The sequence below is a fragment of the Camelus bactrianus genome, chromosome 4, assembly GCF_048773025.1.
Source record: "Camelus bactrianus isolate YW-2024 breed Bactrian camel chromosome 4, ASM4877302v1, whole genome shotgun sequence".
NCBI classification, from domain to species: domain Eukaryota; kingdom Metazoa; phylum Chordata; class Mammalia; order Artiodactyla; family Camelidae; genus Camelus; species Camelus bactrianus.
The window spans coordinates 72,664,492-72,692,255 of NC_133542.1; the positions used below are offsets into that span (position 1 = coordinate 72,664,492).

At 51.8% G+C, this 27,764-nt stretch overlaps 1 protein-coding gene across 7 annotated transcripts in view; it reads left to right on the forward strand.

The window, feature by feature from the left end:
• HMCN2 (hemicentin 2) overlaps positions 1–27,764 on the forward strand; it is a 150,438-nt gene that overhangs the window by 118,374 nt on the left and 4,300 nt on the right. For 5 of the 7 annotated variants that reach the window (XM_074362397.1, XM_074362396.1, XM_074362394.1 and 2 more), the window contains 19 exons: positions 664–785; positions 1,622–1,786; positions 3,061–3,168; positions 3,365–3,499; positions 3,918–4,052; positions 4,595–4,785; positions 6,193–6,406; positions 7,500–7,634; positions 9,444–9,634; positions 11,356–11,437; positions 18,153–18,422; positions 21,586–21,735; positions 23,215–23,352; positions 23,452–23,573; positions 23,944–24,181; positions 25,332–25,394; positions 25,520–25,642; positions 26,332–26,466; positions 27,546–27,674. In XM_074362397.1, coding sequence (XP_074218498.1) covers positions 664–785; positions 1,622–1,786; positions 3,061–3,168; positions 3,365–3,499; positions 3,918–4,052; positions 4,595–4,785; positions 6,193–6,406; positions 7,500–7,634; positions 9,444–9,634; positions 11,356–11,437; positions 18,153–18,422; positions 21,586–21,735; positions 23,215–23,352; positions 23,452–23,573; positions 23,944–24,181; positions 25,332–25,394; positions 25,520–25,642; positions 26,332–26,466; positions 27,546–27,674 — 2,846 coding nt within the window. Of the gene's footprint in view, positions 1–663; positions 786–1,621; positions 1,787–3,060; positions 3,169–3,364; positions 3,500–3,917; positions 4,053–4,594; positions 4,786–6,192; positions 6,407–7,499; positions 7,635–9,443; positions 9,635–11,355; positions 11,438–18,152; positions 18,423–21,585; positions 21,736–22,422; positions 23,181–23,214; positions 23,353–23,451; positions 23,574–23,943; positions 24,182–25,331; positions 25,395–25,519; positions 25,643–26,331; positions 26,467–27,545; positions 27,675–27,764 lie in introns of those variants that run through there. The other 2 variants (XM_074362398.1, XM_074362401.1) reach the window with 2 other exon arrangements.

The following is a 27,764-nucleotide window of genomic DNA, read 5'->3' on the forward strand; positions in this document are numbered from 1 at the left end:
CAAGGCAGGGACATGCTCGGGTCTCACCAAAGCCAGCACCAGAACTTGTGTCCTGACCTCAGGGGGCCAGGAGGGTCTTTACACTGAGATGCCTGGCAGGAGGTGGGGGCACTTGGGACAACACCCAAACAGAGAATCCATGGCCTTTAAAAGCACTTCAGTCACCTGTCTAAGAACCTACGTGGAAGTCCAAGTTTGTGCTGGCTGAGCCCAGACCCATGGCTCCTGCAGGAGCCTCGGTCTCCCCGTTTCTCAAATGCAGAAATGATCGCTGGGAGTATTAAGCGAGTCAGTTCACCAGTTAATTCACCAAATATTAGTTGTGTTAGGTGCCAGCTGATTGATGACTAAAGCAGGTGTCCGTGAACGCAGGCGGCTCTGAGCAGAGCTTTGGCTGTGGTTGCTATTATAGAAGTTACCATGGGTGGCGACTGTGGAAAACATACAGGGTTGTGGAGAAACACTGGGCAAACATTAAAATCACCTAAAACTCAATGGCTAGATCTTGGGAGGTGGAAAATTCTAGGAGAAAGTTCCAGAGATGGGAAAATGGTCCTGAGACACATCCCTGCTCCAAATTCCCTGGCAGGGAGGCCACGGCTGGCTGGTTTCAGATCACTCAGGCCAGTCCCTTAGCAGACAACCGTCCCTCTGTCTGTCCAGGCTCCTGCCCTCCAATGCCTTGCTCCTCGCAGCCCCCAGCCCTCAAGATTCAGCCCAGTTTGAGTGTGTGGTGAGCAATGAGGTGGGCGAGGCCCGCAGGCTCTACTGGGTGACTGTTCATGGTGAGTTGACATTCAGGAGTGACTGTTCACGGTGAGGGGCAGATGAGGAAGCTGGGATGGGGGCAGCACCTCCCTCTCCTGGGTGCTCTCTCTGCCTGCGGGGACCTGCCCTGGTTCCCTCTTGAGCCTTTCTGCGCTTCCTGGGTCACCTCCTCCAGGAAGCCCTCCCTGATCCTGCCCTCCCACACTGACATAATCCAACTCCAGTCCCTGGCCCATAGGAACTCACAGGAGAGGCCTCTCCCCAATCCAGATTGTTCTGAACCCAGATCTAATCTTGTCATCACCCTAGTTAAAAATCTCTGCCCACTGACTTTGGTATAGAATTCATGGTATCACCTGGGCCCACAAGGTCAGCCCTGCCGACCACCGGGTCAGCTCACCCTCACTCTGGGATTCAGTCATGCTGTTCAGCTTTATTTCCTCACTGCGAGGCCTTTGCACATGCTGTTCCCTCTACGGTGAACACTCTTTCCTTCGCCCAGGCAACACCTGCTCCTCCTTCAGATCTCAGGTGAAATGCCACACTCTGCAGAGGCCTTCTCTGGCCTCCCCTACTCTGTGTTCCCACCAAGCTCCCTTGTCTTGTGAAACGCTCCCCGAGATACCTGGCTTGTATCTACAGAAAGCAGTGCGTAACTAGCCCCAACGCCCAGCAAACCTCGCCGCCTGGGTGAATGAATGTGACTCTCTCTCTGGTGCACCCCTATCCCTGGCCCTTCATCACTGACAGCACCTTGTGTTGTGATACGTTTATCCTTCTCGTCAGCCTGGCCCCATGGCTGTGTGTCTCCAGGGGACCTTGGCGGGGCTTTAAACCTTCACTTGCATTTCAGTGCCTCCCACCATTGCTGATGACCAGACAGACTTCATGGTGACCAAGATGGCGCCCGTGGTTCTCACGTGTCACAGCACAGGTGTCCCGGTCCCGGTCGTGTCCTGGAGCAAGGCGGGCACCCGGCTGGGGATGCGGGGGAATGGCTATCGTGTCTCACCTTCGGGTAAGTAAGGGTGAGCCATGGGGCCCTGCTGTGGAGGGGGCACCAGGGGACATGGGTAGAGGGTGTGAAAGCAGCCCACTGGGGCCTGGTGGTGGAGCAAGATGGAAAGTTCTGGCCTGGCTCTGCCATTCCCTTGCTGTGTGACCTGAGAGAACTCCCTCGCCCCTCTGGGCCTCAGTATCCCCAACCGTCTACCAGAGTGTGGATACCCATTGGTGCGTCCCTGATGTGCATTGGTAAATCAGTGGTGCTTAATGGCAAAAGGAGAAAAATAAGAGCTCCATGAAAGTTTTCATAAAGCTAGTTTCATCTCATTAGAAGGATTGTCCTTTATTCTGGACAAAATGCTTGTCTTAATAATTTGGTGTTGAAAGTGCCTTTCTTCTATGAAATTAAAGTGATAGGAAATGCTGATTCTTTTTAAGTGTCTTTGCTTGTCAAAATAAAAAATTGGCAACTTTGCTGGGATTCTCCAAATTCAATTTATTTGCTATTTGGTTAGTTAGTGAAATCTTAAAGTCTGTGAACCCCGGGCCAGATCTGTGGTTTTCAAACTCTTCCAAAGCAATTGAACCTTTCCTCTGACACGTGTTTCTAGGGAAGCCCAACACATGAAAGAAACTGAGGCTCTGGTTCCATCTGGGGCCACGGTGGGGACTGCAGAATGGTCCCAAGTCAGGTGGACCTTGCTCCCCTTGCCAACCCAGCAGGCCCTCAAGGGTCCACAAGGGACAGTTTAGAAACCAACTTACTTGACTATTGAGGTGCAGCCTGTGGTCTGGGAAGGTTAAAATGGTGTTTACTGAGCAGCCAAGGCTCAGGGTGAGAGGGCAAAGGGAGGGCTGAAGAGACAGTAATCCAGGAAGGCTTCCTAGAAGAGGCAAATTTTGAGCATAGCATAGCAAGGCAACGATAGCAGGGTGAGAACCTTTGGAACTAAGGGTGAGCCGGGGATTCCAGGTAAGGCAGTGGCAGATCTTGTCACATCATAGCCAGAAGAGTCTAGAGACCATCCAGTCTGACTTTTCATTGTACACTTGGCCCAGAGACAAGAAGGTACAGAGAGTAGAAGGAACTTGCCCATGGTTAAGCTCTGGACAGGGAGCAGAGGCAGGCCCAGGTTCCCCTAAGCTGCTTACAAACGGGCAGGGAGGCAGGTCGAGTGGCCTGCGACAGGGACGCCAGGGTGGGGCATGTAAAAGCCCTGCTGGCTCAGTCCCTGGATGTTTGTCCCGGGTCCCCTCACCCATCTCGTACCCCCTTCCCATCCACAGGTGCCCTGGAGATCGGGCAGGCCCTCCCCATCCACGCTGGCCGCTACACCTGCACAGCCCGCAACTCTGCGGGCGTGGCCCACAAGCATGTGTTCCTCACTGTGCAAGGTAAATGTCCCCCAGCCCAGAGAACTACAGGATTCTTAGTGAGAAAAGGATCAGCCCGCCCATGTCCTCCTTTCTGAGGTTCCCAGAACCTCCTCTTCCCTTCAGAGGCCTCTCCAATGCTCAGAGGCCCCCGGGTTGCAGGAGCCTGGGTGTTAACAGTGTTCCCAGGGACCTCTGCAGCCCTGTTCCTTTGCAGCCTCCCCCGTGGTTAAGCCACTACCCAGTGTGGTCTGGGCGGTGGCAGAGGAGGAGGTGCTGCTGCCTTGCGAGGCCTCGGGCATCCCCCGGCCAAGCGTCACCTGGCAGAAGGAGGGGCTGAGCGTGACTGCAGGTGAGTCTCCCTGGCAGCCAGCACGGGTGGGAAGAGAAGAGTACGCACCTGGGGTCCTCCTTCCTGCCCCGGGGCCTCTGCACACCTGCTAGGGGGTTCAGAAGACCCCTGTCCTGCCCAGAGGCTCGTCACCCACCCTTGGCCCACTTCACCTCCTGCCCTCCTGTCTCCGCTTACCAGCCCAGAGACTGAGATTCTGCCTGCACACTGGGTGGTTGGGTTGGGAGGTTGAGGAGGGGGACAGCCTGGCTGGGGTCTGGGTCCAGCTTCCACGCTCACTCTGTCCCCATGTCACCCTGTGACCACAGCAAGTCACTTGATGCCTAGTCAGACAGAACTACCCAAGCAGCCTTCCTCCCCTCCTTGGGGGTTCTGCTGCCCCAACCACCAGCCCCCAATTGTTTCCCACCAAATCCAGGGGTGAGCACCCAGGTCCTACCCAGTGGACAGCTGCGGATTATCCACGCCAGCCCAGAGGATGCCGGGAACTATTTCTGCATTGCCCAAAACAGCGCAGGCAGTGCCATGGGGAAGACTCGGCTGGTGGTGCACGGTGGGTCCCTGGAGGGAGGTCAAAGTGGACCCCAGAGGGCTAAGGGCTTTCAGGCTCCTGAGAGCCCCTCCCTTCCCTGCCTGGCTCTGGTTCCAGGTGGGGAACATGCCTGCCTCCTCCCCGACCCCAGCACAGTTTGTGGTTCTAGAAGGAATTTAGGGAAAGACATCTCCCACTTTGTGCCCGAGGTCTGGTTTCACGCGGTAACTCTGGTCCCCTCTGCCTCCTCTGGCCCTCGTGGGAAACAAGTTTAGTCATTCTTCATTTCTTTTGGCTTTCCAGGAGCAATAGCCATTTCTGTCCCTTTAGTCATGTGTGTGCACATGTGTGAATGAGGTCACTTCGTCACAGCTTCACCCAAACTCAAGAAAATCTCCAGATTGTTCAGACTGCGGGCAATGGCCTATGACCAGGGGGTGGCGGGAGCAGCAGATGGAAGTGGAGGAAGGGGCTGAGGGTGTGCCACGGGCTGAGGGCACTGGGACAGGGGCAGCCCCCCCAGCCCAGCCCGAGTCCCCGAGTGGACCTCCCTCTCCCCACAGTCCCACCTGTGATTGAGACTGGCCTCCCTGATCTGTCCATCACCGAGGGCTCCCACGCCTTCTTGCCCTGCACGGCCCGTGGCAGTCCCGAGCCCGACGTCACCTGGGAGAAAGATGGCCAGCCTGTGTCTGGAGCCGAGGGCAAGTTCACCATCCAACCTTCCGGGGAGCTGCTGGTGAAGAACTCGGAGGTGCGGCTCCGGCCCCAGGGACTAGAGGGACTAGTAACCGTGGGAGCAGCAAACACCTGCTGAGCTCCCCGCATTTGTCATGCTCTGTGCTGAACACTGTGCGGTTACTTACTCCTAGGAATGTGGGGAAGTAGGTGTTATCACCCCAGCTACAGATGAGGAGACCAAGGTTCAGAGTATACCCAGATTTTAAAGCCATGCTATTGCCAAGAGACAACCAAGATTTGAATCAGATTTGAATCCCCCCCCTGGACAGCCGGGGGCAGGGGAGAGGGGCGCGGGAATGACTTTGTGTCCCCAGACTGCTCCTAAATGTTCTCAACCTGAGCCAGGAGTGTGGGTGGGGCCCTGGCCCCTGGCCCCCATCAGCACTCATCATGTTCTGTAATTATAAAAGAGACTGTTCTCCAGATGGACAGGCAGCTGCTGGGCGGGCACATCTGGATGGGGCACGGGGGCCAGGGATTCTGCCACACAGGGAGCCAGATGTGCAGTGGTGAGCGTACCCGCCCTGCTCGAATGCACCATGGAACTTGTCCTCTTGGAGAGGACACCAAAAGCAGGACCTGCCTCAGGGGTGGTGATGAGGCGAGCACAGATGAGCAAGTGCAGGTCCCACTCTGAGCACATAGTAGGTGCTCAGTAAAGGGTGACCATTACGAGCATGTGGTCAGGCTTGGACTATGAAGGCTATCTGCAAAAATCCAGGAACAATCAAATTAAGAACAAAAAAAAGGGGATTTTATTTGAGCCAAACTGAGGATTATAACTTATAACCCAGGAGACAGACTCTCAGAAGTTCTGAGAACTGTTCCGCCTGTTAGAAGTCAAGGGTGCAGTCATATATATTCTCAAGACAAAGGACTGTACATCAAAATGAAACACTGACACTTTACAGCAAGTTCACCAAGAATGCCTAGTCCAGGCAAGCACGCACAAAGTGAGCCGTAGGTCACCACGACCCCTTGCAGAGCTGGGAAAGAACGCTGTTCTTTAAAGAAGTTACGCTGCTAGCTTCAGAAGAAAGGGGAAAAAATTGATTTTTACGGTCGAGCAGGCGCTCCCGGAGCCTTTGAGAAGTTCTGGTTAATGTGTAATGCAGACGCATGTTCCCATTAAAGGGGGTGGGAGGAGGCGCAAACAGGTAGAGAAGGAATTTTATGTATAAGTTTTCTTGTCCTGCCTTAAAATATCACAAGGCGTGTGGCCACATGAAGGCTGCAGGGAGGTGCAGCGGGGCAACGGTGAAGCCGAGCCGTTTGCTAGCTGTGTGACCTTGGGCAAGTCATTTGACCTCTCTAGGCTGGATGATCCAAGGGAACCTGGGCGGGGGGCAGGTCCCCGGGGGCATTCTGGCCTGTGCTTGGGTGTGGCAGTTCTCAGGCTGACCCCTCCCTTTGCCCACAGAGCCAGGATGCTGGCACCTACACCTGCACCGCCGAGAACGCTGTGGGCCGCGCCCGCCGCCGTGTGCACCTCACCATCCTGGCACTGCCTGTCTTCACCACCCTGCCAGGGGACCGCAGCCTGCACCTTGGGGACAGGCTGTGGCTTCGCTGTGCAGCCCGAGGCAGCCCTACACCCCGAATTAGCTGGACTGTCAACGACCGGCCAGTCACAGGTCTGGGACAGGGACCCTGGACCCTGAGAGGTTGAGGAGGGCAGGCAGGTAGGGAGACCCCACCTAGTGGAGAGGAAGGGGATGTCGGTCCATCTTGGGTCCTGGGTCTCCAGACTCGGCCCTGTCAGTGGGGACATGGCAAACAGCCATGTGGTCCTGTGTGACCAGTCACATGTCAGACCTGGCAAGAAGCCACCTGAGAAAAAGAGTCTAGCCTGGAGACCTCATGGTCAGGAGAGGAAGCCGTGTTCCTCCAGCCCAACACTGCCGCTCCCATCGTAGGCCCCTCGGCAAACGCCTCTCCTGGGGTGGGGGGCTCTTGCCTCCCACCTGGGTCCCGGGTGATGTTTAGGGAGGCCCAAGGCCTGCACAGGCGCTGTGGTGTGCATGGCAGGCACTCAGTAAATGTCTGCTGAATGGATAAATGGCTAAGTCCCATCCACTGCAAAATGGTATTTTCAGACCCTCCTGTACCCAAGTCCAGGCGCCAGGAAATGTGTGCAGCTCACCTTTGCACACCTGCTGAGCAGGCTTTGCCTCAGACCCACCACGGCCTGGGCAGGGAGCTCGAGAGAGCGATTCAGGCTCTCAGAGCTCAGCTGCTTCAGCCTAAAATGAAGATAACAAGGGTCCTGGGGGTGGAACGGTTTCATGCAGGAGGCACACCTGGCAGGGCCTCGCCCAGAGTAAATGCTCCGTCAATGCAGGGCTTGCCCCTTTTCCTCACGGGACAGTGTCTAATGACTGCAGGGGAAACAAAGGCCATTAGTGGCACCCACCTGGATGTAAGCTGTGGCAATATTTCTGTAAGTGTGAAGTGTTAATAGGCCTCCAAAGACCATCCTTGGCTGCCCATCAAACTCACGGTGTGGACTTGAAAATGAGAAAAGGCAGGTCTTCAACCCCATCCTCTAATATGCCCTGTGCCTGCCATGATCCAGTCCAACTTGGTTAGGCTTCCAACAGGGGAAGGGACACCTTGTGTCTTTATGAATTACCTGCTGGCTACCCAGGCCTGAGTTAAGTGCTCAGGGAAGGAGTCCCTGGCACCCTGGGCTCAGAGGCCCCTGGGGCGTCTCTTTCTCTGCCACAGACGGGGTGTCCGAGCAGGACGGGGGCAGCACGCTGCAGCGGGTGGCAGTCACCAGAGAAGACAGCGGGACCTACGTCTGCTGGGCCGAGAACAGAGTGGGCCGCGTGCAGGCGGTCAGCTTCGTCCACGTGAAGGGTAGGCAGTGACCATGTGGCCTTCCTCCAGACCTCCACTGACCCCACCCACTGGTTTCTCTAAGAAACCGGCCTTCTGTCCTCTGAACTAGTGACTCTCCACCCTGGCTGCACATTAGGACTTCCTGGGGGACTTTACACGGAGGCCCAGCTTCCAGCCCCGACTCAGTAAGCCAGCCTCTCTGGCGTGAGGCCCCAGTACCCGTATTTTTTTTATATTGAAGTATAGTTTATTTACATTGTCATGTTAGTGTCTGGTGTATAGCAAAGTGATTCAGATAGTTAGAGATACTTATTTTCATATTGTTTTCCGTTGTGGTTTATTACAGGATATTGACCATAGTTCCCTGTGCTGTACAGTAGGACCTTGTTGTTTATCTATTTTATTTATAGTGGTTTGCATCTGCTAATCCTAAACTCCTAATTTATCCCTCCCCTCCTACCTTCCCCCTTTGATAACCATAAATTTGTTTTCTATGTCTGTGAGTCTGTTTCTGTTACATAAATAAGTTCATTTCTGTCATATTTTAGGTTCCACATATAAGTGTTATCATCTGGTACTTGTCTTTATCTGACTTCACTTAGTATGATAATCTCTAGGTCCATCCATGTTGCTGCAAATGGCATTATTTCATTCTTTTTTATGGCTGAGTAGTATTCCATTGTATAAATACATCACAACTTCTTTATCCAGTCATCTTTCGATGGACATTTAGGTTGCTTCCATGTATTGGCTATTGTAAATAGTGCTGCTGTGAGCATTGGGGTGAATGTATCTTTTTGAATTATAGTCTTCTCTGGATATATGCTCATTAGTGGGACTGCTGGATCATATGGTAACTCTACTTTTAGTTTTTTAAGGAACCTCCATACTGTCTTCCACAGTGGCTGCACCAATTTACATTCCCATCAACAGTGTAGGAGGGTGCCCTTTCCTCCACACCCTCTCCAGCATTTGTTATCTGTAGACAGCCTCAGTATTTCTTACCTTCCCCAGATGACCTACCTGTAGGTGGAACTGAGATCTGACCAATTGATCTGTAGTGCTACCCTCAGCTGGATGGTGTCGGCATGGGAGGAGGGATGGGGGCCAGGGTACCCTGGCCAAAAAAATGCATGAATCTTGCCAGCCTGCCAGTTGCTCCCCACATTCCTCCTCCACTCGGAGTAGTTTGATAACCCATTGGGAGTAGTTCATGGTGACCCCATGACTTGTATGCTCAACTTTAGGATGGGGCTGGGGCTTGATGGAGAGGAATGAGCTGCTCAGGGCACGAGGGCACAGCTGTAGCTGTTGGTAGATCCAACCACAGGAAACCAGCAAGGATGAAAATTGACATAGGCCTTCCAGGACTGATTTAAGAGTTGCATAAAATGAGAATCAGGGACATCTTAGTGTTGCTGTGTCCAACAGAGGCGTCCTAATGATCATGTAGTCCTTGTTTTCCAAAGTACCCTGCTGCTGGGGTAATCCTTCTATGAGAATGAGGATATGACACTCAATATCCTTTCTTCCCTCCTGTGCCTATCTCAGACATCACTAATCAATCATAGCACTATTACCACTCAGCTTCAAATCCTTCTCAGCACAGTGTTCCTGGCAGCCACTGCCAGTGTATGTCACTAGATCCATGACCCAGAAGCTGTTTTCCATCCTTGATGCATTGACTCAACACAGCCATACTGAGCCAGCAGGAGCCTCTGTAGGCCCCTGTGGTCTGGTGGGCAGACCTTTGGGGATGGGTTTATGGGAGGCTTAGCCTGGAGGGAGCCTCCTTTCTGACCCTCTGTCTGATGTCACCTCATGCAGAGGCTCCTGTCCTACAAGGGGAGGCCTTTTCCTACCTGGTAGAACCCATTGGGGGCAGCATCCGGCTAGACTGTGTGGTCCATGGAGACCCAGCTCCTGACATCCGCTGGATCAAAGATGGCCTTCCACTGCGGGGCAGCCGTCTCCGGCACCAGCTGCAGAATGGCTCACTGACCATCCACAGGACCGAGGCAAGGCGGGGCCTGGGGCGGGGCCACCTGGGACAACCCTCTGCTTTGCCTGATTTCTCGAGATAGCTCTTTAGGTTGGCACCACCCTCTACAGTTGACAAAGCACTTTCCTGCCTGTTACCCAGAGATTCTCCCCCAACTAATTAAGGTGACCTCCAGCCAGTGACTTAACTTCTCTGTGCCTCAGTTATCTCATCCTTTCAATGCAACTAATAATTGTTTTTCAGTAGGTTTGTATTGAGGAATCAGTGAGATGACCCACACCAGGTACTTAAGAGTGACTGGTCCCTCAGTAATGTCAATATATGTTATTAATAACAATTCCATGGGGCAGAGTAGGCAGGTAAGAGTGTCTCATTTTACAGATGAAGACACTGAGACTCAGAGTGGCCCACAATCAGTAAGCACCTGAGACAGGACCCCAACCCAGGTCTCCTGATTCCTACTCCATGCTGTTTCCAAAGCCTTGGGCAATGGGGCAACCCCTGCTCATCTTCCCTTCTGTGTCGCAAGTCCCAGTGGAGATGCAGAAATCCACAGTTTGGTGCTGTCAAGGATTCATCTTAGGGGTCCTTGATCTCGCTCATCTGGGAGCCTGTCTCTAGATGGTGAGAATCCCCAGACTGGTGAAGGCAGCAGCCGCAGCAGAAGTAAGGGCTGCTTCGCTCTGAGTGTTTGCTGTGGACCAGGCACCACGCCTCGCACTTAGCGTGATGTCATTGGTTGCTTACAACAATCCTACTGTTACTATCCGCATTTTAGAGATGGGGAAACTGAGGCTCCAGAGACATGGCAATGTACTAGTAATGGGTTCAACACGGTAAGCAGTGGAGCCAGGATTTGGTCCTGACTTGGTCTGATGCCCAAATTGACACTTTATTTTTTTGCAGTGGGGAGGTAATTAGATTTATCTATTTATTTGGTTTCTCGGAGCTTGAACCCAGGACCTCGTATATGCTAAGCATGCGCTCTACCACTGAGCTATACGCCCCCACCCCAAATCGACACTGTTAATTGCGAGCCGTGCTGCCCACCGACAGTCCCTTGGGAGCAGTCTCCGAGATATCATCTGGGCGCGGACAGAGGCCTCAGGCTGCCCCAGCTCCGTCTCCTCTGGCGCTGCCACTCGGAAGTGAATCCGAGCCAGCATCCTTCCTAAGTTGCACCACTGTCTGTGGTTGTGGATATCCTGTGAAAAAAGACTTCCTTATCCCTGAGGCCAGGAAGTGCTGTGAACCCTCCCCCTCTGGAGAACTCGCAGTGCGCCCTGGCGCAGTGAAAGCCCCCAGAAGCCTGCAGTTAGAAGCCTGTCATTGTCTGACTCAGTGTTTCCCAAACTTCTTTGACCATGGAACCCTTTTTTCAAGGACTCCCTAATCAAGTGCCATGGAGCCCTAATGCCGCAACGTACGCAATTTGGAAGAGGTGGATCTAAATCATGCTTTTGTAGCATGTGGCTCCCCTTAGGGCAATGAGTCCAAGCCCTTGGTCGCCACCCCCCATCCCAGGTTCCAGGTGTGAAAGGGGCTGGATTCTCTTTGGACTTCTGTTGACGTATGATGGAATCTGCGAGCCCCCGGCTGGTTTACGCTCTAAGCTCCCTCCTGGTTAGCTGGGCCTTGCTCGGGTAGCCCCTTTCTGTGCTCAGCTGTCCCCAGACGCTCCCCTCCCCATCGTCCTCCTCTCCTGAACACCACACCCCCTCCCGTGCCCACCCGCAGATGGACGACGCCGGACGGTACCAGTGCCTGGCGGAGAACGAGATGGGGGCGGTGGAGAAAGTGGTGGTCCTCGTGCTGCAGAGTGAGTCTCAGTCTCCGCCTTTGCTGGGCGCTGGGAGGGGACCAGGTGAAGTGGGTGTGTGGCTGGGGCTGCCGCCCCTGCTGTTTGATAAGAGTGGAGGGCAGAGAGGCAGGGCCATTCTGAGTATTTATTCAGAACACACAGTTGAATTCCTATGAAATATCTCCCCAGTGTGGAATGGGAGTCCTGGTCAGTAAGTACTGGGGACCCAACAGACAGGCCTGGGGGCCCTATTTATTCAAAGCTCAAAGCTGTCATCAAGATCCTAGCAACAAATCCTGCAGTTGCCAAGTAGCTTATAGCTAACGAAGCCCTGTGTGAGCCTTGAAGTAACCCTGTGAAATAGTCTAAGTACAGATTTTTTTAAATGAAACGCTTTATTGATGATTAACACACAGAAGAGCACATGTCACAAGGCTAGAGCTCCTTGAATTTTCATAGCACGCACCCTTCCAGTTAACCCGCATCCACATCCAAAAATAGAACAAACAGTATTGGCCCCCAAACCTCCCCATCATGCCCCCTTTCAGTCTCTGCCTCCTCCCAAGGTAATCGTCCAGAGTTTTGCCTCTTTTAAAAAAACAGCTTTCTTGAGACATAATTTTCATACCATAAAATTCACGCATTCATGTTATTCACCCTTAAAGAAGAAGGAAACCCTGTCACATGCTACAGCATGGATGAGCCTTGAGTTATGTTACGTGAAATAAGCCAGTCACACAAAAAAAGAAATACTGTATAATTCTAACTATATGAGGTACCTAGCGTAATCAAATTCATAAAATGAATAGTAAAATGGGGGGTGCCAGCACCTGGGGGAGGGGGAACGGGGACTATTGTTTAACGGATATAGAGTTTGTTTCACAAGATGAAAAAGTCCTGGAGATGGATGGTGGTAGCAGTTGCACAACAGTGGGAATACTCTTAATACTGCTGAACTGTGTACTTAGAAGTGAGTAAGATGGTTAAGTTGATATGTTCTCTATCATAATTTTTAAGTGAAAAAAATTCACCCATTATATGTATACAGTTTGGTGATTCTTAGTAAATTTATAGCATTGTGATAACCCACTTTTAGAACATTTCCAAGCTCCCTCTGCCCATTTGCAGAGGGAGCTTGGAAATGTTCCCAACTCCAGCCCCAGGCAACTGCTAATCTACCTTCCGTCCCTAGAGATATACCTTTTCTGGTAATTTCATATACATGGAATGATATGCAGTCTTTGGTTCTGACTTCTTTCACTTACCAGTGTTTTTGAGGTTCATCCACATTATAGCGTTTGTTCCCTTTTATTGCTGAATAGTATTCCTCCGTATGGATAGACCACATTGTGTATATTCGCTCACCAGTTACTAGATGTTTAGATTGCTTCTAGTTTTGGACTCTTACGAATAATGCTGCTGTGAATGCCTGTGTACGGGTCTTTGTGTAGATATCTGTTCTCCTTTCTCTTGGGTGGATTCCTGGAAGTTTAATTGCTGGGTGGCATGACCAGTGCAGGGCTCACTTTTTAAGAACCCACCCAACTAGCTGCACTATTTTGCCTCCCTTCCAGCAGTGTGTGAGGCTTTGGTTTCTGCACATCCTTGCCAACACTTGGTAATGTTGGTCTTTTTTATTTTAGCCATCCTTGTGGGTACGAAGTAGTATCTCACTGTGGTTTTAGTTTGCATTTCCCTAGTAACTACTGATATTGAGCAGCTTTTCATGTATTTATTATCCTTTCATATGTCTTCATTGGCCAAGTGCCTGTTCAGAGCATTGGTTCATTTTTAAATTGGATTGGTTGTCTTATTAATGAGTTCTGAGGGTCCTTTATATTATAGTCTGGATACAAGTTCTTTATCAGATAGATGATCTGCAAATATTTTCTCTCAGTCTGTGGTCTGTATTTGCATTTCCTAATGGTGCCTTGGAAGAGCAAAATTGTTACAATTTGATGAAAAAAGTCCAAATTGATTGATTTTATATTTTATGGATTGTGTTATTTCTTAAATTTATTTATTTTGTGGGGGAGGCAATTAGGTTCATTTGTTGATTTATTTGTTCTTAGAGGCAGTACTGGGGATTGAACCCAGGACCTTGTGCATGCTAGGCATGCATTCTACCACTTGAGCTATATCCTCCCCTCTGGATTGTGTTATATTTTAAGTCTTTCTCTAACCTAAGGTTACATTGTCTTCTATAATTTTTACAGCTTTAGTTCTTACATTTAGGCCAGTGATCCATTTGAATTAATGTTTGTATGAGATAAGGATCTAAATTCCTTTTATTTTTTGCATGTGGATAGCCAATTGTTCTGTACCATTTATTTAGATCTTTTTCCGTTTCGCTCAGTGATATGTTATAGTTTTCAGGTTCCAAGTCTTATGCTTTTGTTAAACTGATTACTAAGTATAGTCTGATTTTTGAGGCTATTGTAAATGGAATTGTTTTCTTAGTTTGACTCTGGGATTTTTCATTAGTTATATATAGACATACAATTGATTTTTGTATCTTGATCTTAAATCCTGCAATCTTGCTAAAGTAGTTAGTTCCAGTAATTTTTTGAAAGAGTCCTTAGGATTTTCTACATATAAAATTTTCTTTTGTTGTTGTTTTTTGTTGTTTTTCAGTCTGTTTTTATATATAGTCATTAACATTTGCAAATCTCAAACTCCCAAATTTATCCCTTCCCATCTCCTTTCCCTGGTAACCATAAGATTGTTTACTGTCTGTGAATCTGTTTCTTTTGTAGATGAGTTCATTAGTGTCCTCTATTTTTTTCTTTCTTTCTTTCTTTTTTAGATTCCCCATGTGAGTGGTAGAATATGGCATTTTCCTCTTTCTGGTTTACTTCACTTAGAATGACAATCTCTAGGTCCATCCACGTTGCTGCAAATGGCATTATTTTATTCTTTTTTTTATCACTGAGTATCCATTGTATAAATATACCACAGCTTCTTTATCCAGTCGTCTGTTGATGGATATTTAGGTTGTTTCCATGTCTTGGCTATTGTACATAGTGCTGCTGTGAAGATTGGGGTGCAGAATTTTCTATATGTCATCTATGAATAGAGGCAGTTTTTCCTCTTCCTTTCCCCTCTGGGTAACTTTAATTTCTCCATGTTTCCTATTGCACTGATTAGACCCTCTGATACAGTGCTGAACAGGAATAGGAGAGCAGGCAGCCTCGCCCTGTTCCCAGCTTTAGGCAGAGAGCATTCAGTCTTACATTACTGAGCATGACGTCAGCTGTGGGTATTTTGTAGATGCCCTCTAGCAGGCTGAGAAAGTTCCCTTTTATACCTAGTTTGCTGAGAGTTTTTGTCGTGGCTGGGGATAGTGGCGGCGGGGTAGGTTTCTGGTTCCAGACAAGGTGGCATAGAAGCACTTCTGCCTATTCCTCTCGCTAAGGATAGCTTGAAAAGTATAGAAAAGAAGGAGGATGGGGGCGGAGCAAAACTCAAACAGGATAAACTCAAGGAAGTCTGCCTGAGACACATCACAATCAAACTTCTGAAAATTAAAGGCAAAGAAAAGAAAACTCTCACCCTCCATCAATGCATGTGAATGTGGTTGTGGAATAATTCAAAGTTCAGGCATTTTTGGGGAATGGGGTGATCAGGAAAGGCCACTTTTTAAAATTTTCAAATATTTAAAAATATAAGTTGAGATCTGAATGAAGGAGGCATCCACGTGACAATCCAGGGGAAATTGTTTTAAGCAGGAAGAATAGCAAGTGCAAAGGCCCTGAGGCAGGAATAGGTCATACTTTCTTCAGTCTTGCTGGTTAAGAGGGCTGGTTCTGGGCTCAGTCTACTTGGGATTGTTACTGGCTTAGCCATCTGCTCCATGACCCTACACAAATCATCTAATTTCTCTGCACTTCAGTTTTCTTATCTTTAAGGCAGGGCTAATAATAGGCATCATAAGTAAAGTGAGGCTTAAATAAAATAATGCATGTATAGTGCTTAGCACTGTGCCTGGCACACAGTAAATAATCAACTAATGCCACCTATATTATTGTTACTGGGTTTTTTTCAAAATTTTAATATTTATTAAGATTTGATTTTCAGACTCCTTTATTGAGATTGTTAAAAAAAAAAAGAAAAAGAGAAAGAAAAAAGTTTATGCAGCTTTCAGTTCAGCCTGGGCTCTGACTCTTCTGGCCCTCTGGTATTCCCCTGCACAAGTGCATATTTCCCATATCTGCCAGGGGTGTGTGGACAGCCTCTCTAGGGCTCCCTCATCTCCCGGTCCTCCAATTAAATTTCCAGCTGGTCCTTGGTCTCCTTAACCAGGGCCAGGACTGCAGGCCAGCACAGGTGCCAGTTCCCCACTTGCTTCCAAGAATTCCACGCCTTTCCCGACAGTACACCTGGTTTCTCAGAGCACGCCTTCATCCTCTACTGCAAATCAAATCAGCCTCTGGTTACAGCAAAACTGCCGGTTTTGCAGCCAGCCCTGTCCCCATAAAACTAGTATGATGACCGGATGGGGTGGGGGTGGGAGCTGGGAGCAGCCTCAGGCAGGAAGGCCACACCCTTCCACTGTTTGGGCCCAAAGTTCTAGAAGCTTTTCTGAGACAAATGATTCTCAATTTGTTGTTTGCTTTGAGTTGATTTCTAGAGCCCTGAAAGAGTTGGTTTTGACAATTTTGTCAAGCTTGTTCCTTGTTTTTTGGGGGAGGAGCCAACTCGCTGACCTCTTCACTCAGCCAGAGCTGAAGTCTTGCTCTTGTTTATTTTTGCCCTTTATTGAAGTGGAACCATGTCACATGTGCTCTGTGTCGGGCCACTTGTGCACAACGTGGTGTGTGAGATTGCACGTGGAATTAGTTTAATCCTTCTCGTTGCTCTGTGGGTTTCCACTCTGTGGCTGTAAGGCAGTTTATTTATGCATTCTGCTGTAGGTTAGTCTCCAGTTTGGGGCAAACGTCAGCAATGCTGCTGCAACGTTCGTACGCACGCCTTGTGGTGAACGTGCCCACTGTTTCTGTGAGGACATGCATCCAGGAGCGGGATTGCTGAGTCGTACTGGACACATCGGTTCAGCTTTAGGATATACTGGCTGTGGGAGGCTATAAATGGCTCCCAAAGATATGATCACGTCCTGGTCTCCAGGACCTGTGAACATTACCTTACGTGGAAAAAGGATCTTTGGCAGGTGTGATGAAGCTAAGGACCTTGGTGGGGTCTGAATGCTCTCACAGGTGTTCTTATAAGAGAGAGGCAGAGGGAGATTAGAGGGAGAGAGAGAAGGTGATGTAAAGAAGGAGATAGAAAATGCAGTGGTTCAGTCACGAAATTTAAGCCACAGAAAGCCAGAGGCCACCAGAAGAGGCAAGGAACGGCTTTTCCCCGGGAGCCTCAGGAAGGAACATGGTACCTTGAATTTAGCCCCATGAAAGCAACTGATCTTGGACCTCTGGCCTCCAGAACTGTGAAAGAATAAATGTTTGCTGGTTTTTTTTTTTTTAATATTTTTAAATTTTTATTAAATTTTTTCCTCTGTGACAGAGGTACTGGGGATTGAACCCAGGACCTCATGCACACCAAGCACACGCTCTAACCACTGAGCTCTTCCTCCCATCCCCAGTTTTTGCTGTTAAACCACCCAATTTGTGGCCATTTGTTACAGCAGCCTCCGGAAGCTAACACACTGGCCAACGGTTTCCTACAGTGGTTGTACCAGTTTGCACCTCCCCCTGCAGTGTGTGCGAATTCCACTTGCCTCACATCCTCACCAGCACTGGGCACTTTCCACCCTTTTCATCTTAGCCGTTCTGGAGGGTCTGTGTTAGTAAGTGGACAGGAATGATCCTGTTTCAGATGAGAAAACTGAGGGTCAGGGAGTGACTTGGTGAGAATCACAATCACCAAAAGTGGCAGGACCTGCGCCTGCCCATTTCATCTGCCATCAAGTAGAGGCAGCTCTGACAAATGTCACCCTTTCATTGGAAACAAGCTAAATGTCCTATAATAGGGACCTGGTTAAGCAAATCATAACAGATTCAAGCGATGGAATACCAAGTAGTCACTAAAAATGAACATTTAATGCTATGAAAGGTAGTTATGATCTATTGTAGAATTAAGGAAGAAGCAAGAGAGAAAGAAAGAGAAAGGAGGGGCAACATTGTTACATTCTCATAAGGAAGCTGTGTAGAAGGAAGTGCTCAGGAATGGTAATTGGGTGGGAGGACCGTTTGCCTCTGTATTTTCTAACCTGTCTGAACAAATAGGTGTCGCTTGAATGCAGTCACACCTCATTTTATTGGGCTTCACTTTATTGTACTTTACAGGTATTACAGTTTTTACAAATCGAAGGTTTGCGCAACCCTGCATCGAGCGAGTCTGTCAGCACCATTTTTCCAACAGCATTTGCTCACTTTGGGTCTTTGTGTCATGTTTTGGTAATTCTTGCCAGATTTCAAACCCTCCACCAGCAAAAAGATTATGACTTAGATGATGGTTAGCATTTTTTAGCAATGAAGTATTTTTAATTAAGGCCTACAGATTTTATTTTTAGACATATTGCTGTTGCACACTTAATAGACTACAGTGTAGTGTAAACATAACCTTTTATATGCACTAGGAAACCAAAAAGTTCATGTGACTTGCTTTGTTGTGATATTCACTTTATTGTGGTGGTTGGAACCGAAGCCACAATATCTCTGAGGTCTGTCTGTAAAAAAAATAAAATGTTTCTAAAAGCTGTCCTGGGCCCTCACAGGTGCCCCAGTGTTCCAGGTGAAGCCTCAGGACGTGACAGTGAGATCCGGGGAGGATGTGGCCCTTCAGTGCCAGGCTGCTGGAGAGCCCGTGCCCACGGTGGAGTGGCTGCGTGCAGGCCAGCCCTTGCGGGCCAGCCGGCGGCTCCGGACCCTGTTGGATGGGAGCCTGTGGCTGGAGCGTGTGGAGGCGGGGGACGCGGGCGTGTACGAGTGCATCGCTCACAACCTCCTGGGCTCTGCCACAGCCCGGGCATTCCTGACCGTGAGAGGTATGGGGCGTCCCTGCCCAGAACTTCATGGACAGGGGTGGGGTCCTCTGCCCAATGGGGATTTGTATGTTGCCCTGTGGGGCACCTGGCTCACTGCCCTGCCAGCTCCCCAGCTCTTCTCTTTACTTAAGTCACAAACTTAGCATTAACAGCCCAGAGAGGCTTATGGGTCATCTTGTCTACCTTGCCTTTATAGTTGGGGAAACTGAGGCTCTGAGATGCTGAGTGTTTGCTGCTCCCCTTGGACAGGAGACCCTGGCTGTTCCGATTTAGTTGGCATAAACGTGTGCCTCTCTTTAGACATGCCACAACCCTGGGGAGTAGGCAGAGTAAAGCAAAGGTGTCCCCGGTGGCCACCTTGAGGGCTGCTGTGAAGTCTGTGAATTGATGTTGTCCCAAGCTTTGCCTGCCCATGGTCGGTACTCAGTAACAGAGAGTGCTTACTGGGGTTACTAACCCCTGACATCTCAGGTCTCCTTCATCAGCTCCCTTTTCCCTTGGGTCAGAGCAAATGTCAAAATTTGGAAAAGGACCATCCCAAGAAATTGCATTAAAATGACTCTGCCTGCATAAAGGAAAGTCACTGCACGTATGAATTCTGTGCCTCTGCAGTAAATACTTCATGTTTGTGGCTTTAGGTCTCTCTCCCTGCCCATGGCAGACATCACTAATCTATCACCACACACAACATCAGATTCCTTCCCCATAGAATGCTTCCCCAGGCAGCACCTCTGGACTAACTGGAATAGAGCACTGACACTTTGCCACTTGAAAACCCACCTGAAACCCACTGCGAGCCAACTGTAGGACTCCTTCTGGCCTCTTTTTTTGGCCTCCTTATCTCCTGCAGGCAAGGGGGTAACACCAACACACGCAGCTCTGAACATTCAGTGGTTCTCTGACACCCAGGCACAGAAGCCGTCTCGAGGGCAGCGTCAGGTCTGAGCAGCGCCTCCCTTTATTTCAGAGCGTGGTCCCAGTTCTTACCTTGTCCTGTTGAAAAGCTCCCAACCCCACAGTGCTCTCCACATGGCCTCTGGATGCGTTCCCTGTGGCCGCCACCAAAGGGAGCATAAACTGGGTGGCTTCAAACAACAGAAATTTATTATCTCAGTTCTGGAGGCTGGAAGTCTAAGGTCAAGGTGTCATCAGGATTGGTTGCTTCTGAGGTCTGTGATAGAGAATCTATTCCAGAGCCTTCTCCAGCTTCTGATAGTTTGCTGGCCGTCTTAAGGGTTCCTTGCCATCTAGAAACATCACCCTGACCTCTGCCACCATGGTCTTCTCCCTGTGCTCGTGTCCATCTCTGCATTTTTCCTTTACATAAGGACACCAGTCATATTAGGTTGGGGCCCCCCTTGTGACCTCATGTCACCTTGGTCACCTCTGTACGGACCCTACCTTCGAATAAAGTTACATTCTCAGGTACTGGGGATTAGAACTTCAACACAGCTTTTTATGAAGACACAATTCAACTCATAACAGCCTCCTTACTTTTTTTAATGGAAACAACTAATTTCTAATCTCATCTATGTTAATGGTGGAAAAGCCAGCTAATTTTTTAAAAATCTGTGAAGAAAAAAAATAATGACCAATCCTCTCCCATAATCCAATCATCAGAAATAGCTCAGGCTAACTATTTAGGGTCTGTCCTACACTTTCTTCTCTGCGTGTCAAGAGGTAACACTTTTCTCTTTTTTACAAATGAGGTCAAGTGTACAAGCTGTGTTTACAACCTGCCATTTTTACTTCCTGTATCTCAGACAACATCCCATGACAAGACGCCTAACTCACATCTTCTGTAACGGTTCCATATCATTCCACAGGAGTGTTTTTTAAACTTAATTGCTGTTGGCTTCACTAATGAGCAACAGGTTTTTCTCCCCCAGTTTCCCCTCCAGAAACCACACTGTGGTGCACATCCTTGTGTAGAGGCCCAAATATTTCTATAGGATGAGATCCTTCAAGGAATATTGCTAGATCAAAGGTGTTCAAAGGCTTTGAGGCCCCCTAACTCTCTCCCTCCTGTCCTGTCAGTCTGAGGGTTAGGGGGAACCTGGCCTAGTGGGGACAGGAGACTGCTGAGTCACCCCATGTCTGGGAAAGCTGACAGTGGCTTGTCGTTCCTGGCCTCCATTTTCCTGTCCCCTCCGAAAGCCACCAGGGCCGGGCGGCTGCCTTCTCGTCTACAGCTCTCAGCTCCTCCCTTGCCCCCTTATTGCAAGGCCAGAGGAGGGTTTGTGGCCTTCTCTTTTCCCTCCCCTGAACCCCTGAGCTGTGTTTATTGATGAGAGACGTCCCAGATGGGCATCAGATCTCATCAGACCCCAGCTATGGGCCGCGGGAAATGGCTGTGCTTCCTGGAATCTGAAATTACCCAGTCCTCCGCTTTATCCATTTAGGATCTTGGCAGTTGAGTGTTTTATGTTATTTTTTCGACAGATCCTGGGCAATTTGTTGTTAATTTCCCCAGAGAGCTGATGAGTGGAGAAATCTGTCTCTTGCCCCCTAGAACGCCATCCGTCCAAACGAGACAGCTGGCTCATTAGCCAGAGGAAGCATCCCCCTGTGCCCGTACCATCCATTTGATTAGCGCTGAGAAGCATCTGTTTGCAGACTGCCTGGCGGCTGCTAGAAATTGAGCCCACTCCAGCCAGGCCAGCTGCAGGGCAGCTGGAGCCAGGGCCCCTGATGGAATGGGAGGTGTTCAGGTGGCAGCAGTCAGCTCCTGGCTTGGTGCCCTGCCTCTCTTTCCTGGCTCCTCCAGGGTGCCAGCCCCCACTCACTATCTTGGGCTCCTCGCATTTTAGAAGTCAACAGGTCTTTGGTGCATCTGTGGTCCCACCTCCTTACTTTATAGATAATCTAACTCAGTGTGGCTTGGGGGGCCTGACTTGACAAGGTTTCCAAGAAGGTGATGGCAGAGCCAGAATTAGAAGCTGGCACCCTCCCTGTGTGGGGCTCCTCTTAAATGCCTCCTTTTCTCTTGGAGCCAGGATCCCCTGAGCACTGAGTTCTTCACCCATGAGCTGTGTGTCATTGGGCAAGTTGTTGCCCCTCTCTGAGCCCCAGTTCACTCTTTCATGAAATGGATAACAGTCCCTGCATGTACCAATGGCACTGAGGTGGACAGAGTCACTCTTGTTCTCTTCCTTCCTCACAGAGGAGCCACAGGGGGGCCGGGGCAGCCTGATTGGGGTGATCAACGGCCAGAAATTTGGCGTGGCTGTCCTCAATACCAGTGTGCAGCAGGAGGCACGTTCTGGGGTCACCACCATCCGCAGCAGCATCAGCCACGTCCCTGCAAGTGTGGGTAAGTGTGGCCCAGAGCATCTCCTGCATCTGGGGACCCTCTTGCTAGACCCAGGGGGAGGGGAAGCCTGAGTTCCCGAGGCTTCCTGGGGCCTGACTCCCAGGGGAGCAGAGTCTCAGCCACAGTGGACCGAGATGCAGACCACTTCCTCCCCACCCCACAGCCCCCAACGAAACGGAATAACTGCATTGACAGCCCCAGAGTGCGAAATTACCAGGTTTAGGTGACTGCAGCATCAGATGATGACTTTTGAAACCACTGATTGCCATGTGAGGCTTTTCCACTATTAAGGCAAGAGCCTCTAGGGAAGGGAAGGGAAGGGAAGGGAAGGGCTCACTAGTAAGGAGTAAGGGATATGGGCCGGAGGGGCCAGAAAGGGGGAAACGTGGAGAATAGCATTAGCTAGAAGGCCCAGAGAACCAAGAAGTGTCCACTTTCAAACACATTCATAACATAGTATGTCCTAAGCAAATGGAATGTTCTGGAGAGATGTTGCAAATGCTGCTGTAATGGACCCTGCCCAGGGGGTCCTGCATCCCCTCGAGGGGATCCAGACCAGGCAGAGGGCAGTGCAGACAGGGGCTTTGTTAAAAGCAGCTCCTCCAAAGCCACCCTTGACCACAGACTGTGAACAGTGCGGGGTCAGGGGACTGGGTGGGACAGAGGCACGTGGGGTGGTCCCTCCAGGCTGGCTGTCAGCAGAGAGGGAGTGAAGTGAGACGCTGTCCAGATGTGGCTGCTGCTTCCAGCTGCAGGAGCAGGAGCCGTGAAGCCAGGTGAGCCAGTCTCTGTTGAGTGGGAACAGAGGCACAGGAAGGCTGAGAAGTTTCTGCTCCCAGGCCCAGGGGCCCAGCTGGCTCCTGTGGTCATCAGCCCTCCTGCACCTCTCTCCTAAGCCAGCAGTTTGGCTGAGAAGCTGGACCATATCCCTGGCCCCAAGCAAGTGGGGTTTCCCCTGCCCCAGTCTCAGACCCCACCTGCTCTGGAGGAGGCCTGGGCATCATGGGAGGGTCTGAGAATCTGTGGCCGCAGGACTTTTGGGCTCTTTTCTCCAAGTCAATGGTTTAGAGCAAGCCTGCCTCTCCCAGGCTCTTCTGGAAGGTATCTGCGAGTAAGGAGACAGTTGATTTTCATCTTGGTCTGGCATATATGTAGTGACCATCTGTGCAATCCCAGGCTCTGTGGTGACCCAGTAGCCCTCCATATTTATTGAATTCAGTTGAATATTAAATGCACTCCTTTGTATAAATATATTTTGTTAATTTTCACAGCTGTTCCATGAAGTAGATATTTGCTTTCACCTCTTCCCAGGTTCTGATCCAATAACTAGTCCAAGTAATCACAGGGCCAGGCCTAGGTGGGGAGAGAAGGGGCTGAGCACTCCTGGGGGCAATCGGGAGCCACTGAAGGACCTTGAGCAGGAGAGCAGCTACCTTCAGGATCCAGTCCTAGCCTGGCTTCCATGCTCGCCCCGTCTAGGGCCACTGATGCGGGTGCTCGTGGTCACCATCGCCCCCATCTACTGGGCTCTGGCCAGAGAGAGTGGAAATGCCCTGAATGGCCACTCCCTGACAGGTGGCAGCTTCCAGCAGGAATCACATGTGGAGTTTGCCACAGGTGGGCAGTGATCTCCCCCAGGTGGGCCGGGTGGGGCTGAGGTCTGAGCCCAGGGCCTCTCCCCCGTGGTGACTCCAGGCTGGATGGGATGGATTACAGGGGAGCGGCTTACGATGACCCAGGTGGCCCGGGGCCTGGATCCCAACGGCCTCCTTCTCCTGGACATGGTGGTCAATGGCATCGTCCCTGAGAGACTGGCTGATGCAGATCTTCACGTGCAGGTAGTGGGGCGAGCCCTGAGGTGTGCAGATGCAGTGGGTGAGCCCTCCTCCCACTGTCCATCCCCTAGTAGCGGGGCCCACTTTCTTTCGTGACAACCTAGCAGGGGCTGGGGCGTGGCCTGGCTGGACTTAGGGGAGGACTAGCAGCCTGGTGAGAGGATGCTCCGGGCCCCACCTCCCAGAGACAGGTGTTCTTTCATAACCAAGAACGCCGAGGCCTGAGGGTGCCCAGCTGGTCGGAGGAAGAGCTGGAAGGGCCGCCAGGCCTCCACGCCCAGCATCCGCAGTGGAGGGCTGAGGGTCCCACACCCCCAGGAAGTTGATATCCCGGGCGTCCTCCTGCCTCTCCTCCCCTCCCCTCCCCCTCCAGGACTTCCAGGAGCGATACGTGCAGATGGGCCCCGGCCGGCTCTTTGTGGGCTCCACGCAGAGCTTCCTGCAAGACAGTCTCCCGACATTCCTGCGCTGCAACCACAGTATCCAGTATGACGTGGCGCGGGGCCCCCAGCCCCAGCTGGTGCAGCGCCTGCGGGCCTCCGATATCAGCTCAGCCTTCGACCCCGAGGCCGAGGCCCTGCGCTTCCAGCTCTCCACAGCCCTGCAGGCTGGTGAGGCCCCCCACCCCCTGTCCTGACTCCATCCCCCACTGCCCCAGCCAAAGCCTGCCAGGGGCCCCAGATGCACCTGTCTGAAAGCCGAGGTCACCCCACACCCCCTGCATCCACTGACCATGGACCAGGGACTTGGGACTGAGACAGCTCACCTCCTTGTCTGCTCACCTCCACACTGTCCTTGCTTCTGTCTATCCATTCACACCCCCAACAAGGGCACAGACTTTGGGCCACTCCTGTCCAAACCTTCCAGAGTGTTTCTTCAGGCCCCAAAGTAAAGGTCCAACCCCCCTAGGCTGACTTCGACTTGGGCAGTACCCCACCCTCTTCTCAAGGGGGCCTGCACCAGAGGCCCCACCCAGGGGGCCAGGAGCCACTGTTGGAACCCTCAGAGACCCACATGAGCATGCCATGGGTTATTCTCAACCGACAGATGCTAAAAGATACACCTGTTACCATTATTTGAGATCCCAGCGTGTTTTTAACATTGAACTTGGGACAGTGGTAAGAGCACAGCTTTGACATCAGGCAGACCCGGGTTCAGACTCAGCCACACCACTTCCCAGCTGTGGGACTTTGGGGGCAATGCCCTGGCCCTCTCTGAGCCTAAGTGTTCCCATCTATAAAATGGACATGACATGGCCTGCCTTGCAGGGTGTCAGGACTAGAGACGCCATATCTGAAACCCACACCTGGCACCCAGTGACCGCTTTATCAAGGGTGCTGTCCTGGTCTCCTTCCCATCCCCAGAAGACAGCCTGCCCCAGCCCTGCCATGTGCGCTGCTCCCAGCAGATGCTCTCAGTTACCCATTCTGTGTGCCCTCCGTGCATAGCCACCGGCCACATCCACTCCTCTAGGCTCTCGGAGCACAATTTTGCACATACAGACCTCTTGCTTTGTCCTTTTCTTTTACGATTTCCCTGCGTCTGCCAGCCCGGGGTCTGGCCAGCTCCCTGTGAGCCCCTTAGTGCAATTGGCCACAACCCACAACCAATGCCCCTGACAGGCCTGGGCTGCGCATGGGATCCATGAGTCGCTGGGCACTCATGGGAGGGAGGGAGCTGTGAACGTGGGCTCTCTACCCCTGGGGACCCTTGGGCACTGGCACCCTTGTGTCCTTAGGGCCTGTCCCCTTTGCCTTGCAGAAGAGAATGACGTTGGCTGCCCTGAGGGCTTTGAGCTGGACACTCAGGGAGAGTTCTGTGTGGGTGAGCACCCTCTCCCCACCCCAGCACGGACGAGGGAGACCTCTCCCTGGGATGGACGAGCCGTCCTGGCCAGCGGGCAGGAGGTCCTGTGCATGTGGACCACCAGACCTCTCCCCACCCCCCAGACAGGGACGAGTGCTCAGGCGGCCCCAGCCCCTGTTCCCACTCCTGCCACAACGTGCCCGGCCGCTTCTCCTGCTCCTGCCCAGCTGGCTTCGCCCTGGCCAGGGACAACAGGAACTGCAGAGGTGAGTGGGCCCCTGTGGGGAGGCTCTCCTTGGACCTGGCCCAGGTGTGTGCCTGGAGATTCTGGGGCCAGGACCCTGGCCAGGGGCACATACCTCAGGGGACATGCCTGAGGGCACTGGATGCCAGCCTAGGGGTTCCAATGTCCTGTTCCCACTGGGAACATCCTGTGTTGAGGGCCCACAGAAAGGAGAAGCTCAAGTACTAGGAGGCGGGTGGTGATGGGGATCCCCAAAGACATACACGTGGCCACCCTGTGCTCACAGCATTCATACCTGCTGGGCTTGGACACGGCCTCAAAGCTTTCCTAGCCCTCAGTGGCCATTTCCGGTCCACTGGGGTCGGAAGTGAGCTGGTGCCCATCTGCCCTGCTTGCTCTCCTTGCCTCCTTAGCAAAGTTACTGGATGACAGGTCTGACCCTGGGGCGCTGTCCTGACCCTGTTCCCCCATCTGTGTCCCTCCATCCCACCAGCGGGGCCTGGAGCTGCCAAGTCTCTTTGGGCTCCTTCAGATGCCACAGGCCATGGCCCCCTGGTCCCTCATTGGTGGGCTCAGAGTTTCTGGAGGTGCCAAGGTGATGGACAGAGCTAGCAGGAGGGCGGGGACCTTCATGCCAGGGGCTTCTGGGCCTGTGTGGGTAGGCTGGGCCCGGGATGTGTCCATGCAGCCCCCGCCCCTGTCCGCCCCTAGATGTGGACGAGTGTGCATGGGACGCTGACCTCTGCCTGGAGGGACAGCGCTGCGTGAACCTGCTTGGGTCCTACCGCTGCCTCCCCGATTGCAGGCCTGGCTTCCGGGAGGCTGCTGATGGAGCGGGTTGTGAAGGTGACACGAGGCAGGGTGTGGAGCTGTCCATCCTCCAGGGAACCCAGCGGTTGCCAGGGTTCAGCATAGGGGGTGCTGTGTGTCATTGGGGTGCTGGGCCATTGGGGAAGCTGGGACTCTCTCTGCAGAAGGGGCCCAGCAAGGCCAGGTAGACAGCCCAGGCTGGGCTCAGGAGGTCTGAGTCCTGACCCAGCCTGGCTGCTGGCAACTTGCGTACCTTTGGCAAGTGTCTTTTCCTTTCTGGGCCAAGGTGTCTCATCTGTCCTGTGAAGGGGACCAGGTCAGGGATGGCAAACATATGGTCTGTCTTCTGCCACTTACCCTGTGCCCCTCATGGTCCAGCCTAGAGACAGCCTCTGAATCCTTCTCAGCACAGCTTCTCCAGCTCCAGTGGCTACTGTGAATCAGTTGCAGTTGGCCTTTGAGACAAAACCTACGTGCCACCTCTGGGTGGGTGACTTCTAGGGTCCTTCCTGCTCTAGCATTCTAGGGTTTCATGATTGTGGGTCCTCTGGGTTCCTCCAAGAAAGGCCATCAGTGGAGAGGGAGAGCACCAGGAACTTGGTCTCATTTCAGTGGCCTCAGGCCCTCAGGGCACCCTGACGATTTGAAGGGCTCCTCTGCCTCCTGCTTTCCTTCCACCCTCCCTTCCTTCTTTCTCACCACTTTCTGAGCTCTTGCTACATACAGGGTCCTCACCCCTTTGTGTGCATGATCCAGTGTTCTCCCCACGACTTCATGAAGGAGTCCTGTCTTGACCCCTTTTTACACATGAGGAAACTGAGGCTCGGAGAGGGAGAGTTACTGGCTCAAAGATCAAGACACATGGTTGAGCTAAGTCCAAACCTGGGACTCTGCCTCCAAAGCTCACCTTTTAAGCCTCTTCCTTCTTTTGGACCCAGAACCTTCTTCCCATCCATAGCTGGTATAATTAGGAGGGATGGTTCCAAACATCCACCTGGGGGCACTGAAGGTGGTGAAGGGGACAGGGATGAGGCTGAGATGCAGAGAGGCATGGGATGTCTTTGGGGGAGGGGCTTTGGCCTCAGCACTCCCCGCTCAGACCCCTGCCTTCCCAGATGTGGATGAGTGTCTGGAGCAGACGGATGAGTGTCACTACAACCAGATCTGTGAGAACACGCCAGGCGGGCACCACTGCAGCTGCCCCAGGGGGTACCGGACCCAGGGCCCCGGCCTGCCCTGCCTAGGTATGGGGAGAGCCACCCACTCTTTGGGACCCTGGTCAGCACCCCAGCTCCCTGGTAGGGAGTGGCTATGACAGGGGTGACGCTGAGTTC